At 40.4% G+C, this 16,657-nt stretch overlaps 1 protein-coding gene across 1 annotated transcript in view; it reads left to right on the forward strand.

Moving 5' to 3' along the window:
• The first annotated feature begins 1,262 nt into the window (after positions 1 to 1,262).
• KLHL2 (kelch like family member 2) overlaps positions 1,263 to 16,657 on the forward strand; it is a 141,378-nt gene continuing 125,983 nt past the window's right edge. The window contains exons 1-2 of the mRNA XM_037830960.1: positions 1,263 to 1,537; positions 13,649 to 13,774. Of these exons, the coding sequence (XP_037686888.1) occupies positions 1,512 to 1,537; positions 13,649 to 13,774 (152 nt within the window). The 5' untranslated portion in view covers positions 1,263 to 1,511. The remainder of the gene's footprint in view (positions 1,538 to 13,648; positions 13,775 to 16,657) is intronic.

Genomic DNA, 16,657 nt, shown 5'->3' on the forward strand with positions numbered 1-16,657 from the left:
CATAGAGAAAATACTATGATGACCACCCCCATGCACCCATCACTCACCCTCAAAAATTAACAATGTTTTGCCTATCTTGTTTCCTACCCCCTCTTCCCCCCCAACTTTTTTTTGGTGGAGTATTTTAAAACCAATACCAGCTAAGTTATCCTTTTAATCTATGATGGCCTACAAGGCCTATGTGATCTGTCACTACCGCCTCCTGTACCACTCCTACCACTGTCTCCAGTACTCACTCGCTTTATTTGCACCGCTGGGTCTTAGTGGGTATCAGCATCACCGGGAGGGCTTGTTAAAACAGCTGGGTTCTGATTCAGTAGGTCTTAAGGGGGAACTGACCAAAAATTTGCATTTCCAGGCACTGCTGTTGTCCAGTGGAGACTCTTGGAGAACCACCTGCTACAATGTTCTTCTTCCTGTTCTTCAACAAGCTATGCAGGCTCTTGCCGAGAGGTCTCTGCCCTGCTCTCGCCTCTGCCGTGGGCACTCTTTGCTTCACTTATCGTTTCTGTCTCTGTTCAAATGATTCCTTTTGAGAGGCCTTCCAGACCATCCCTTCTAAATAGCTTTCCCTCCCTTCCCCCTGATTTATTTTTCTTCATGGCAGGCATTGTTTATTGTTTCTCTCTCCCGGTTTAGATCCACCGCTCCACAAACACAGAGATTGGATTTGCCCTCTCCTCTCCCCTATCCCTAGCATCAAAACCTTGCCTAGTTGGTACTCAGTTCACTCGTCCATCGAATGGATACCATAATGAGGAGGGAGGCCCAGCTTCTTGCGTGGGGCCTTGGGTAAGCCAATTCATTTCTTTTTACCTCAGTTTCACCATTTGTAAAGGAAGTGGTTGGTTGTGCCTACCCTTTCCTGCTCCCTGGGCAGAGGCTCTAAGTCAAAAGGAAATAATGTGAGCAGCCTGTGAAGCAGAGTAGTAAGGGAATACTGAGTTATCATTCTGTGCTTTCCACCTCCCCTTTCCTGCAAAGAAAACCCCACTCACATCCCATCTTCTAGCTCTCCACCCAGGTGACCCACAGACCCTACTGCAGGGCGGGCCCGCGTGTGGGAACGCCCGCCCTGCTCCCGGCCCGAGCCCGCCTGCTTCCACCAGCAGCAGCAGCAGCAGGAGGAGGAAGGGGAGGTGCCGAGGGAGGGGACCCTCAGCGCGGCGGGAGGCCGCATCGCCGTCCCGTCACGGCGTCGGCGCCGGCCGGGGCTGAACCCGGAAGTGGCCGAACCCGCGCGCCCGCCGGTCTCACCGCCGCCACCGCCGCCGCCCCTCACTTGGGCAATCGCGGGAGTCGCACAGTCGGACGGAGCGCACTCGGCCGAGCGAGCCATGGCCGCTGGGGCCGCCGCCGCAGGTGGTGGCGCGCGGTGAGGCGAGCGTGGCGCCCCCTTTCCGGGGCGAATGGAACGCAGTTTGGCGGGCGGGCAGGGCCGGCGTCCGCGGCTGGAATGGTGCTGGTGGCGGCGGTCGGTGCCTGCGTTCTGAAGCCCGAGAGGAGCCACAATGGAGACGCCGCCGCTGCCTTCCGCGTGAGTGAGCTGCCGGGCAGGCGAGCGAGCTTGTGCCGTTGCGGATAAACGCAGGGATGGGGCGCGTGTCGCCGGCCGCGGTAGCTGCCTAGGGACAGCCACCCAGTTCCCGCTGGCGGAGGATGCCCGGGGCCGCTCGGCAGCGGGCGCCTAGGGCGGCCGGAGGTGGAAGATGCGGGTCGTGACGAGGCGCGGTCGCCCGCAGTCCTGGGGCGGACGCGGAGGGAAACTCAGTCTGGGCAGGCAGTGAGTTGGCATTGGTCCCCAGAATTTCCAGGGAAGGGTCTTACCCGTCCTAGATGTAAAGAAGATTCGGGATGGGATTGTGCATGGGGACTCGACCCATCCTGTGTATACCTCCCTGAAATGCACGCGCTGTTGGTACCCAGCTTGCCGACCCCTTTCTAAGGGCTAGAGATACGATGCCCGGGAGTCCGCCGAGAAAAGGAAACTGGAAAGTACCAGGAAGGCATCTAAATCATTTGATCTTGGGTTTCTTGCTTCCCCGAATTTCTAGCAAAATTAATATCTGAGGAGCTTTTGCATCACTCTAAATGAGCCGCTGCTGTCTGGGCATGTGACCTCTTCTACCTGGCACTGCAGAAAATTTTATCCAGAAATCAGAGAGCATCTTCTGTTTCTTTGATACCCTGGGCAAATTAGTAGTGTAGCAACCGGCCAGGCACAGGTGTCTTTTTACTTGGTACTCAAATACATTCAAGATCACCTGCAACAAAATTGCTTACCAGAAAATAGAAACAACTGAAAATTTATGTGGACAGTATTGCATTGTTCAGTACAAGATTTAAAAAAAAAAAAATTTTTGTTTTTGGTAAAAGTAGACTGTCCCTGAGAGTTTTGGAAATTTCGATTTATATTTGCTTTCTTGAGTTTAACCTTTAGGAAGAAACGAGCTCTTTGACTCTGACTTTTCAAACCATACACAAATCTCATTCTGAAGAAACTGTGTACCATTTCATGAGAGCTTATTCATGGGGCTTTATCATTTTTCATTTAGATTTGGCTGGTCTCACTCCATGGCAGTTGTACTGTACAAGTCTCTTGTAGTTATTTGGCAAAATTCCAGCCAAAATATAGATACCTGGTTTGGGCTGAATAGGTTTTTGATTTTGAGCCCATTTAGGAGAGCTAGTAGGATTCTGGAACTACAATTTCTAAAAGTGCCTTTCAGAATTTTTGGCTTGAGTGGACTAGATCATGTGGGATCAGAGGAGTAGATGAAAAGACTCTTGAACTGACCCTTTTGCTTTCATAGAAGCAGGGAGTAAGCGGCTTTTTGATCTCTGTGGCTTTGAGGGCAGTGTGATCTGATCATGTTCTTCAGCATATTCTGGAAGGCTACTTAGCCCTCAGGAAGCATGATGGTGAATTGTCAGCATCGTGACCACAGCACTAGGACATTAGGGTTCTGTCAAGGCTCAGGGGTACTTAAGATAGGATACACTTACCTGTATATAGGTAACACAGCAAATAGTGTATTACATGTAGGTATGTTATTGGTAGTAAACCTGCCCTTTTTACTTTTGGAGCAGAGAGAATTAAAGGAAACAGGGTGATCTTGCAGGTGAAAAAAAAGGTGTGGAAAAGCAGACCCTGGAGAGAGGGAGTAGAGACCTAGAAAATAATTTAAATTGAAATAGTTAAAAATGAAATGTGTGCATGAAAATATTGATAACTGAATTTAGTGCAGATCATAATTTTGGTGTCCAGCACAATTCTTTTGTGTTGAGAACCGTGCCCCCCCCCCCCCCCCGCCCCCAGTCGTGCTGGAACAATGAGAAGCTGAGAGATAATGGAAAGCCTGGAATGCCAGCATGGACGAAAGAATGGTTAAAACTCCTTTTGATCTTGGGTGGCTAAAGTTGCCAAGACTTTTTCATTGTTTCTGTCCATTTAATTATAAATACAGATAACTTTTGTTTTTATTTGTATCTCCAGGGTTCACCCTAATTCTAGAGCCCATTTTACTCTTACTTACCTTTCTGTACGTCAGAAATTGTTTTGTTTTCCTCTTCACCCCTTGGCCAGTTTGCCTTCACTCCCATTACCTTGTTTTTCCTTTCACACTGGAGTGTGGTTGCCTGATTTAAGAAATGCAGCCAGTGTCTTTGGGAAGGGGCTTCATCAAGCCTCACTGTGTCAGAGTAGGGCTATGACAGAGGCTAGTAGAAGTTACTGGGAGAACTCACCTTTTGAAAAGGTTTGATTTTTAGCCTGAGCTGAAAGACAAAGAAAGATGTTTGAACTGGACTTAAAGTGCCTTAGATGATGCTGTTGGAAGCAGGGACTCAGATCCTCTTCTGTATGTGTCTATTTATTGTTCAGTCATTCTGCAAATATTTGAATGTCTGTATCTGCCTGGTACTGTGTGTGCTGCTTTCTCCTGGTTCTCTTTTTAACAACCAGGTTTACATTGTTCCTGCTTTGCTCCACTTGAGCCTGTTAGCACATTGTCTTTGAGGGATGGCAGTGCTCTGTACCAAGATCCCCTGCTTCCTTCAGGATGAGATCAGTGAAATTAGGTTTTTGTTTCCAGTGCTCTTTCCACTCCTTCCCTCCAAGTTCTCTTTAATCCTTTTTGATTCTCGTGTTGGCTGTCATTGGACATCCTGGTGTAAATGTGGCATTTTGCTTCTGTGGTATTTTGGGGTCTGGGTGATATTAAGACCATGCGGCATTTGCTTCTGACCAAACCTGGAAGGTGTGCAACTGAAAACTAGATGTAAACTAGTAAAGGAATTTCAGGCAGTAAACTGAGACATGCAAAAGAAAATGTAAACTGATGAGCCCTGACTTCATGAATGTTTTATACTTTTATAGTTACCGTAATGGATTTTCACAATTATTGAATTGAAGAAACATTACAAGGGATGGGACTGATTGCATCCCTTTGACATCCCCTTTTTGAACAGTTTTCTTGGCCCTTGTTTTTGTTTTTGTATTGACTCCTTTTTTCACAAGTAGGTTTGTTCTCCACAGGCCTTGCTTTTTTGCTTTTCCTTCATGAAAGTAAGCAAACCATGTCTCAGATACAACCACATTTTTTTTTTTCAGTTGGTCATTCTGCATCACTGGAGACTGTCATTGGCGGTATTCAAGCATAGGCAGACATCTTGTTGACCATGTTCTAAGCGATTCAGGCATTGGAAGATTTGTTAGGTCATATCAGAGTTTCCCAGATTGTGAATTTCACTGACCTTTAAAATTAAAAAAAAAAAAAAATTGGAGCCCAACATAGAATTATTAACATTTTTTTTTTATTTTGCCAAGTAAAATAATTATTGTTAAAATATTATCACCTGCTATCACCATCTTTTTATGAAAAAAAAAAAAGGGCATTTTAATTCCCCTCCCCAGATGTGAGGAAGGACATAATCTCAAACTAAAGGTCAGTCTTTAAACTGAATAAATATAATTTTATGAAAATTATATTGTCCTCATTTTGTCACAAATCAGTAAAAAGTTCATAGAAGCCTGACATGTTCGATCCACTGGACCAGATACCTTTAATGTTCTTTCTAAGATTCAATTACTATGAATTTGGAACCTCGCTATGGGTTTGTTTTTTATAGCACATTGGAGTGTATTCTTGTTTTTGTTTTAACTATGTAAGTTGGGCATCTCTTAGATCATAGATCTCTTCAGTGATGGACAATGATATTTAAAGTATTTAGGAGCAATAATGGTCCACAAAGTATATATATGTTGAAAAGAAGACATATGGTTCAATGTGTGTTGAAGGAAGTGTCATATATAAGAAAAAGTATTTTCAGGTGCATTTGGGAACTTCAGAAGTGGATTCTGGAAATTGGTAGCATTTATATAGTAGTCTTAGAATTTTTTGATGCTGAGAAGCTACCTCCTTTCCCTGTCCCCTTCCCCCCCAAAAGAACCCAAAGCTCATTTCTGGTTCACATTTTCTCATTTCCCCAGAGAACATTTAATAAGTGTGCTTATTAGTAAGTGTGCTTTTGTGAATGTACATATATGTACCTATTGTGCAGCTGTACCCAGAGTGTTGATGAAAACCACTGAACTTCTTTCTTAAGATCAGGCAGAAGAAATCTCTTTCAAGGTGATAGAATGAAAATTGCCTTTCAGATGCTTCTATAGGATTGTATCAAATTCCAAATGTATTTACTGCTTTCGGGCTATCTCAGAAAATAAAACAAAGTCCTTTTCTTCCTGGTTAAAACTTGCAGTAAAAAAGATAAAATATTGGTGATGGTAAGTACTATGAAGTAAAAATAAAGCAGGATAAGGGGATAGAGAATCATGAGGTGTGATGAATGCTATTTCATATAGGGTTAGGGTATCCCTGATGAGGTGATATTTGAGGAGTCCAGAAGTGGGGAAGAACATTCCACGTAGAGAGAACAGCAAGTACAAAGACATTCTTGCTTTCTTTCCCCACTAATGTAACTTACATGGACAAAGAAAAAAACGGTGATGAGTCAGTATACTTTGTGCTGTGCAGTCTCCTCTGTTACATTGCATACTATTGGCATTTGCTAAAGTATCCTCTTGACCAGTTCTTTTTGCTGACTGCCTTGAAAAACAAGCCCTTGCTTTCCATGACACTACTTTTTCTTGGTTGCTTCCTTGTTAAATGTGATTCACATAGTTTATTACTTTATCTCACTTATCTTGTCAACAGTCTTGTAGTGTAGCTCTTATTTATTTTTTTTTCAGATGAGAAAATAGAGGTTAAATTGCTTTCTCAAGCTCATCAAGTAGTATAAAAGCTGGGACTCTAATCTTTCTCCATCGGTCTCCTTTTTTCTGTTGTCTTACACGGCTTTTCTTCCATTTCTGCTTGTTGACAGTAGCTGTTCCTCACAGACTCAGGCCTTGATCAACTCTTCTTTTCAATCAACTATTAATCTCAAAGTTTTGGCTCCATCTGTATGTCCAGCCAGGGCTCTAGATCTGTGCTCCAATCCTGAATTTTGAGCTTCTTACAGAATTATCTCCTCTTAGCTCATGGAGCCAACTTGACACGTCTAAAATTGAACTCATAATCTTAATTCTCAAACTCATACAAAATTACCATTTACTCAATGGGATAATCATTCTTCTAGTCCCTGATACCCAAAACCTTGGAAAAGTCTTTGATTTAGTTCTCTTTCTTTATCCTCCCCTCTTTATCAGTCCCCAGGCACAGTAAAGTCTTGGTTTCAAGTGTCCATTCTGACTGCCACTATTCCGATGAGCAGATTTCATCACTTGATACCTGAACTTTTTCACTAGTCTCTTTACAAACTCTGTGTATTTTCTTTCCACCATTTAATCTACCTTACTACTTTACTTTTGATCCTTCAGCATCTTAGGGTCATGTTATACGATGTATCAAAACCAGATAGCTCAGTCAGTTAGTCCCAAACCTCTTATCATTTTGGTCTTATTTATATGTTCAAAATCATTATGTGCTTTAGCTTCCCATCATAAACTCTGCTGTCCCACAGGCCAGGATTCTCCAGCCTTTTCCTATGCTTCCGTCTTCTTGTCCCCAGTTGAAACTGGAGTTCCACCAAGGCTCAGTTGGAGCTCCATCTCCTTCACAGAGCCTGCCTTATTCAGTTGGAGCTCCGTCTTCTTCACAGAGCCTTCCTTATTTACTCCAACTAATTCCAGGTTATCTTTGCATTCCTATAGTATATGAAATCTATAGTAGTCTACAGTCTTGCACCTATATACTGAATTGTGCCATTCCCTATGGTTTCAGATGTGCCTCCCCTGTTAAATGGTAACTGGAAAAGGATCCCAATTCAGTATTCTTTATATCCCTCACCCCAAGTAATACAGGGCATGCAGTGGGCATCTAGGCAGTGATTACATACTTGATTTATTAACAGCTGTGGTCATCTGGAGTGTTGCTAATAACTTTTAATTGAATTTTGCAATTAAAAATGAGGAAGGCCATTGAAATCCATTAAAATATATGTCCTCATATCAATTTAGCCCCTAACATTAATAGTTTTCTTCCAAACTTTATATTTATAACTAATAGTGTTTGGGGCATGTACTGTTCCCTGAGCTGAGTAGGTGAGGTGTTACTGTCTGATTTTCATATTGCATTTCACATTAGACATATTTGTAGAACAAAACCTTATTTTATAAGTAAACAATCTGAAGTCCAAGGAGGATAAGTGACTAATCCAGGGTCACTTGGTTAGTATTTGGGGTAGGTAGGATTAAAATTCAGGTCTCCTGCCCAATTTAGGTCGTCTTCTAGTGTTTTTTGATTCAAGTGCTAGAAAATGTAGCCCAGCCAACTGAATTGCCAAGTGGCAATTCTAAGAAAAGTGGGAAAAGAAAGGTCAGAAAAATGAGTGATTAAAGACATGGAAATGTTTGAAATAGATGATCTTCCTCCTTCTCCCTATTTTAGCACCTCACAAATAGCCCACTCTGACAGTGCTTTGTTAATTGTTTATAAAATATTCTTTAAAAGATGGATCTTGCACAAAGTATGCTTTTACCCCAGTCCCTTTTCTGGTAATAGTCACTGTCAGGGACAAAAAGTGCTTGATTGTGCTGTTTGTCATGTAGGTGGGAGGGAAAGGGAGAGAGAGCTGAGTTGAACTGAAGCAAGAGCTTTTTACAGCTCTATTGTTCTACTATCAGGGAGCAATTATACTCCAGCTTCCATCAACCTCTCCACCTCAGACTTCCTAACCACCTCCTCCTGCCAATGCTTCCCCACACACTTAGCATAAAGCTACACAGCCAATTTCTGGAGGAGAAAAAAGGGTAGTTTGGGATACCTCCATCTGTCTTCCAGTAGGTTCAGCACTCTGGTTTTTAACTGCTAATTCATTTTAGTAAAATTGGGCATTTCCAGCATTTCTAGGGGTTTTCCTTCCCACTTTGGAAAACGAGAAATAAAACTTTTAGCAACGTATGTATTACAACTAATGTATTCAGTGACATTATCATTATGTTATCTGTAAGGGGTTCTGTGAGTTGATGCGGGATAGGAGGTTTTCATCTCACAAGATGCTTTATATTAAATTCTAAGGGTCTATGTACCGAAGGTATAATCCCAGTTCTTAGATGTCTGTAGGGCTGCTGTTAACATTTTTAAGAGCTCTGCTTATTTGGTGGTATGACCATGTTTGTCAATTACAGTTGATCTGCTGACTCTGTACCTAATAAAAGTTTACATTCCAGACACTCGAAGAAAATGTGCAGAGCATGTCTCTTTGCCTTTAGCTAATTGCAAAAACTGAAACCGCAACACCACCACAAGACAAAACATGTTTCCAAAGGAGAAGGCTCTTTACTTTCATAACCTCTAAGTATTGAGGTGGTTATTTGGATGAGATGAAGAATCTGCGAGTGTTTTTTGGTAACTGTAGAGTGCCGTGACATAACAAATATTAGTTAAAATATTAGTTATGGTTGAATCTTTAATATCCTGGACTTCTGTGTGGGAGCAGTGTTAAGATACCAGCTACTTCAGTGCAAGTTTAGCTGAGAAGACAGCAGAGAAAATAGAAGAAATATTATAAAGTAATGGAGAAACTTCAAAGCAGTGCAGCACGGATGGTGACTTTGAAAACAACAGCTGTTGACGTTAACTTGGCATAAATTTGTGAGTAATGGTGGGTGACTCACTGCAAGCAGGGGAGTCTTGCAGTTTTCGAAGAGAATAAGCAGAGGGGAAAGCAGATATGGTGGCCACCCAAGGCCAAGTGTTTGTGTCCTGCCTGTGAAAATGTCTTTGGTTCCCTATTAAATTTTACAGCTGCATCATTCACATGAATCGTAGCATTGTTCCTACCAGAAAACCTTAAAACTCTGAACAACCCATAATTTCTAAAGTGCTTGCTCTCAGTCTGGGATGGTTGTCCTGGGTTGGGAGGTAAGTAGTGGTGGGGCATATTATCACCTGTTTTTGTTTTTTAAATCATACATGCTACCTTCCACCACTACCCCTGAGGATGCTGCCATTTGGATATATCCAGTCCCCAAAAGGGCCTGCCTGAGTCTTCATGGTGAGGAAGGGTGATTATGCATAGTTTGAAAAAATTGCTTGGGTGATTCTTTTCCAAAGCAAATAGTATACATCTAAAGAAATTATACCTCATTTCTAAGGCATCCTCAGAATTTTTGCGATAGGTTTAAAACTCTGCCTGGCTGTAGAATCTTGGCTATTTGAAGGGCACAGCCCTGTTAGAGTGCTTTATTTTCTTCCTTTCTGAGAATCTGTTTTTGTCAGTGGTGTGTTCTTAGGCAAAGTCAACCTTGCCCATGGCTGGGAATTTGCAGAAGAGCCAGTCATTGAAAGAAGACTTCAGGATTATCTATTATAAAACAGTGTATACTTGAATCCAAACCCCTTGAAACCTTGATTATTTTAGAGTACACTTTGATGATAATAAGCTATTGGCTGATTCTAAGACTGGTTGTGATGTGTAGAGTTGGGGAGAATTAAAGAAAAACCTTGAAAAAGCACCTTCTCCAGACGTTTAAGAAAAGTCAATTCTCAGAATGAGAAGATTTCTGGAGTAGTTTAGCTCTCTGTTTCATAAAGAAAGTAGGGAATAGGTGTAACACTGGACTCCATGGTGTAACATAAAGGGTAAACCTTTACCTTTGTTTCCTGCTTGTTCCTGGGATATGTACATCTTTTACATCTATAGTTTTAGACATGATGGCGTCATTTTCTGTTAACTCACTTCTGCTTCTGAATGACAGACCGTCTAACACAAAGCCACATAGGAAATGAAAAATTATGGAAAAGGCATTAGTGTTGAAAATAGACCTGTGCAGCAGGGGTGCTGTATTTGTAAGTGGCTCTCAGTATAGAGAACACTTTTTAAAAAATTCAATGTTATGTCTTACTTATTCCTTTAAGCCTTTTGAATGAAGTCTTTTCTTTGTAGAATTTCTGTTTTCCTAATGTGTTTTCCTTGCCCCAGAAAGGAGTACATCAGAAAAAGCAGAAGCTGAAAATAGCTTTAAGGATGGACCAGTGTGGACATTGGTTGTTGTATGGTATCTGTCTTAAAGTTAATCCTCTAGTGCAGGGAGTTTACATTCCTAATTGCTTAAGCAAATATGAACTCTCTTGTATCTTAAATAAGGATATTCTTTCTAGGGCAGAGTTGCTTTTGTTACCACTCTGAGCATTGAAGGTCTTCTATGATAGTTTTGCCAGCCCTCAGTATAATATTTTTCCTCTGTGTTTGCAACCTCTAAATTATGAAACTAGAAGCAGGTGTAGATAACATTACTAACTTGTTATATATGTGGACATTCACTGTTAAAAGTTCAGAAAGCTTGCATAGGCTGCCTATATCTACATAATTTTCCATTATCCTCTTTTTCTACCCTTTTCTTCATGAAAGGATGGTGAGAAATGGCATTATGAGAATATCTGTTTTATACTAGAAAGTGTTTCCTCAGCCCCTTCCTTCAAATCTGGATGTTCTTTCATCTTTTGGCTTCTGGATTTACCACCTCTTTCCCCTTCGCTGACCAGGCGTAACTCCAGTTCTGCACACACACAACAGAAGGCCAGGGAGTAGATTGTACCTGCCCATCACCCACTCCAGCTGTGGACTCTCACTGGAGACAGTGCCTTGGGCTACTTCATTTATAAGATGCCTTGAAATACTCCTAAGAGGGGAAGCAGGACTCATGTCCATTTCTACTGGACAGGCCCTTGAGGAATCTGGTGCAACTCGTGTTAGTTCTGGGGGATGGGGTAAGGAGCAGGGATGACTTAATTCTGTGGTTAATGTTGGAGGTACCTTAATATTAGAGTGCCCCAGGCTTCAGTCTTTGGTTGTCTTCTCTTCTCAATCTGCATTTACTCTCTTAGTGACCTTATCCAGTTTCGTCACATCATATCCCATCCATGTAACCAGTGATCCCCAAATTTGTGTCTGCAGCTAGACCTTTCCCTCCCACTCAGGACCTGAACTGCTGATTTGATATCTTCACTTTGATGTCTGAGCTTAAAGCCAATTTATATAAAAACTGAGCTCTTAATCTTCCTCCCCCAAACCAGTTCCATTTGCAGCCTTCCCAATGTTAGGTAATGGAAACTCAGTCCTTCCAGTTGCTTAGGCCAAAAAAAAAACACTTGGAGTCATTGATTTTCTTTAACATCTCACATCTGTTCTGTCAACAAATCCTGTTGGCTGTACCTTCAAAATATATCTAGAACCCAGATAATTCAGTTGACTTCAGTGCTACTACCCTTCTCTAAGTCACTGTGAAATCTCACTGGATTACTACACTGACCTTCTAAATAGTATCCACCTTTTCATCTTTGACCTATTTCCACTATTCCCAACCAGGAGCCAAAGCGATTTTTTTAGAGCATAAGTCACATCATGTTACTCTTCTGCAGTGCCTCCCCATTTCATTCAGGGTAAAAGCCAGAGTCCTTACAATGTCCTTCAAGGCCCTACACAATCTATAACCACACACCTCCTTCCTCCTCCCTTTGTTCTGGCCACACTAGTCTCACAGTTCCTGGAACACACCAGGAACTTACTAGCCTTTGCTCTAGCTATTCCTTCTCTCTGGACATTCTTCTCCCTGATATTTACTTGGATAACTCCCTTACCTCCTCGATTGTTTTTCAAATCTCAAGTCTCATTAGGCCTTCCCTGAACACCTTATGTAAGTTTGTAAATTACACATTTCTACCATCATTGCCCCACACTCCTGACTCCCTTTTTTTCAGTCTGACTTACCCTTTTTCCATAGCACTTTTTTCTAACATGCTATCGACTGTATTGATATTTGTTGTGTTCATTGTCTTTCCCGCACTAGACTCCAAGCTCTGTGAGGGCAAGGTTCTTTGTTTTGTTCACTGATGTATTCCAAGTACCTAGAATAGTGCTTGGTGTATGGTTGGCACTCAAAGTTTGCTGCTTGAATTTGTGAATGATGATACTTTAAAAATGAATCATCCTTTCAGAAATGGTTTAGGAGAGGAAAAGCTGTGAAGAGAAATGCAGCAATAAATAATGATGTTTGCCTGCTGTTACTTGTGTGATACACATACACACAGAAACATACACATAAGTATGATATTTTTTAGGCTTAAATTGGTACCCTGATTTTTTTTTTTTTTTTTTTTACTTAATAGCTTTATTGAGGTATGATTTACATACCTTAAAATTCACCCACTGTAATTGTACAGTCCAATGATTTTTAGTAAATTTATGGAATTGTGCTTTCGTCATTCCACAAAGTTCCCTTGTGGTCGTTTTCAGATTTCCACTCCCACTGTGGTATCCTGATTTTTATTCATTAATTTTTTGACACCCAAGTTTGAAAGGATAATCAAAAAGTATAAATTTAAATATGAAGCTAAATATCCATGCTTAATATGTAGGAAGTGGTATTAAGCATTGGTTAAAAGAATGAGATCGAGAGTCAGATTGGCTGCACTCTTACCCAACTCTTCCACTTACCATGTTACCCAAACTATTTTTGCCTCAATTTCTTCCTCTGTTAATAGGGATAATAATTGTTCATAGAGCTGAAATGAAGATTAATCAAATAATTGAAGTTAAACTGCTTAGCACAGTGGCTGCTAGAGAGTAAATGCTGAATAACTGTTAGCGAACATGATTTATCTTTTGTTAGAGTAGATTCAAAATATGTAGTGTAAATATCTTTGCAGGTGAACAGCAAAGTTCAATCAGATTGAATTTTGAAGCTTGTGCAAAATATTCTGCACTAGTCTTGATTCATAAATGATATGACTATGGCAGATTGTAAAAGCAAGTTGATTTCTAATAGAGAAGATCATTTCTCAGCATTTTTACTTGGAGGTATCTGCTAAACTGCTTTTACTGAGTTTTCTGTGTTCAACTTTGACAGTTTTGACTCCAGGGAGGTAACTACCTACTTTTTTTTGTTGAAACAATTGTGACCATCAGAAAGTTTTCTGAATCATGTCTTAATCTTACACTGGTATATGCGGTGAGATTTCCTACGAAGGAGTGGGGGAAAGTATTTCATTGTACTGCTAATAGCCTGTTAAGCCTGAACTAAATTATCTTTAATAAAGCCTTTTTCTGTTTTGTTTTGTTTTTTTTCCTTTTCTTTTATATACAGATGCACAAAGCAGGGTCATCAGAAGTCTCTCGATTCAAAAGATGATAATACCGAAAAGCACTGCCCAGTGACAGTGAATCCTTGGCATATGAAGAAAGCTTTTAAAGTCATGAACGAATTAAGAAGGTATCATTATATTAATGTTTCTGTAATATGGGTCTCTTCCCTTTATTTTCAGTTGTTTATACTGAATATCCAACCCCACCCCTATTGTTTTGTTTGACATAGAGAACATTAAAGGCTTTTTTCTCTTTTTTTAAAGGAAGGAAGAGAGCAAATAATTTATCAAAAGTGTGCTTGGTGTGGGGCTGTTCTGTCCACATGTGGCTATTGAGCACTTGAGATGTGGCTAGTACAAATTGAGATAGTCTATAAGTGGAAAATGTACACCAGATTTCAAAGACTTAGTACAAAAGAATGTAGCATGTTTTATTAATAATTTTTTGAAATATTTGATTAATGTTAAGACAATAACATTTGGGATTTTTTGGTTGAAGTATATTAAAATTAATTTCACTCCCCCTTTTAAAGTAACTACTAGAAAATTTAAAATTATCAGTGCCTCACATTTGTGACATATTACATTTCTGTTAGACAGCACTGGCCTAGGCTTCTAACTTATCATTGCAAAGAATGTGGAAAGAAAATTTTGACAGAGAAAAATGTAACTTGCGGTGGTGGTGGTGGTGATGGTGGTAGTGGTACTTTGGGGAAGTAGTGAAGTACCCCATTGTTAAGGTAATTCTTAAGTGTGTTAAGAGACACTGCAGTGAAAAGAGTCACTTTAGTAGTTGATGAAAAAAAAAAGTAGCTTTTTTAAAATTTTTAATTAAAAGGCCATGTTTGTGTTAACAGTCTTGTTTTTTTTTTTTCTTAGCACTTTATGAAAGACATTTTATTTCCTATTCCCTTTCTGAAAGTATTCCAGACACATCTTCCTGAAATGCTGAAAGCTTGGGTTAAGAATGGAGTGGCTTAATTTATTTCCCTAAACTTCTCTGTCCTGTGTCTTCCTAAAATTCTACTCTTTAAGTCCATCATTTGTTTGTCCATTTATTTGTTCATTTCTTCTTTAGTTGAATTAAAGATTCAATAAATATTTATCTGCTAGCGATACAGTGGTGAGCAAAAACAGACATGGTTGCTATTCTCATGGGACTTATGGTTGATTGCAGGAACCAAGTAGTAATCAAAGAATCCCACAAGTAATTGTAAATTTTAATGGCAATAAGTACAACAAAGGAGAGCTGCCTGGTACAGTGAAGGTGGATAACAGTGGTCAGGGAAGGCTTCCCTAAAAATAAAACAGGAATAATTGTGCTATGGTCTGAAAGGAAAATAAAGGTAAGGAGATGAAGTCAGGATGGGGGTGGGAGAGATTAGAAAATGGTATTCCAGGCATGGGGAACAGCAGTGCCAGAGTCTTGTGGTGGGGAGGAGCTGGCCTCGCTGGAGGAACTAAAAGGGTGGCTAGAGTACAGGTGGCCGCGGAAAACAGCAAGAGGAGGCTGGAGGGGGAGGAGAGAGCCAGCCTGTTTAGGGCCTTATATGTTTTGATGTGTATCAGGTGTTGCCATGGGGAGAAACCACTGGAGGGTTTTTAAGCAGGGATGTGACATGATCAGATTTGTATTTTGAAAAGAACATACTGGCTACCAGGTAGAAAGTGGATTGGAGAGGGACAAGAGAAAGTTAAACTGAATATTGGATTATTTGATTTGCTTCTTAGTACTGCTTCTCTGATAACATTTGAAAAATGTAGGTTTTCATCTTTTCTTTGGAAGAATCTATAGCTCGGATAATACAGCAGGTCTGGCTGTGCTGTTTTTGTTTTTTAATTCTGTTGTGACAGTAGTTACTAGAATATAAAATGCAGTGGTTACTAAGTAGAACTGAAATAAGAAAAATAGTTTGATTACTTTAGGACTGGCCATCTTTAATGGCTTTTCTTTTTGGAAAGTATAGAGAGACTGACTTAAAAATATTGATAGAGAAGTTTTAGGTTTATAGAAAAATCAAGCAGCAAATACAGAGTTCCCCTATATTCCCCTCACACACACAGTTTTATTAACGCTTTGTCTTAGTGTGATACCTTTGTTACAATTGATGAAACAATATTTTTATAATTATACAGAAAGTTTACAGTGGAGTTCACTGTTTGTTTTGTACAGTCCTGTGGGTTTTTTTAAAATTTATTCTGGTAACATATATACAGCCTAAGATGCCTCTTTTAACCACATTCAAATATATAATTCAGTGGTGTTAATTATATTCACAGTGTTATGTTACCATTACCACCATCCATTACCAAAACTTTTTCATCATCCCACACATAAACTGTATTCGAATTAAGCATTAACCTCCCATTCCCTATTCCCACTTTGGTTCTTGGTAACCTATATTCTAGTTTCTGACTCTATGACTTTGCTTATTCTAATTATTTCATATAAGTGAGATGATGCGATATTTGTTCTTTTGTATGTGACTTATTTCACTTTACCCAATGTCTCCTAGGTTCATCCATGTTGTTGCATGCATCAGAACTTCATTCCTTTTTATGCTGAATAATATTCTGTTGTATGTACATACCATATTTTGTTTATCCACTCATCAGTTGATGACACTTGGGTTGCTTCCATCTTTTGGCAATTATGCATAATGCTGCTATGAACATCATTGTGCAAGTATCTGTTCCAAGTCCCTGCTAGAAAGACTGGCTTTTAATAGGACTCTTCACATCCCTGCCCTCCCCGCCCCATTCCTGTAGGGCATGGAGAGTCAACTAGTGTTGTGAGAGTGGGTCTCTGTTAATCCCAGGCATGACTCACTAAACTGCAGGGAAGGTAACACCTGGTGCTCCTGAGATGAATGACTGGAGTTGTGAGACACTCTGGACTTGAGCCAACTGTTTTACTTCTTTAGCCTTAACTGTAAAATGAGGAGAGTGAACAGGATGGTATCTAAGGTTCGTTGTTACTCTGACCTTTTCTATGGATTATTTAGCTCTAG

This window comes from Choloepus didactylus, chromosome 3, assembly GCF_015220235.1.
Source record: "Choloepus didactylus isolate mChoDid1 chromosome 3, mChoDid1.pri, whole genome shotgun sequence".
Lineage (NCBI taxonomy): Eukaryota > Metazoa > Chordata > Mammalia > Pilosa > Megalonychidae > Choloepus > Choloepus didactylus.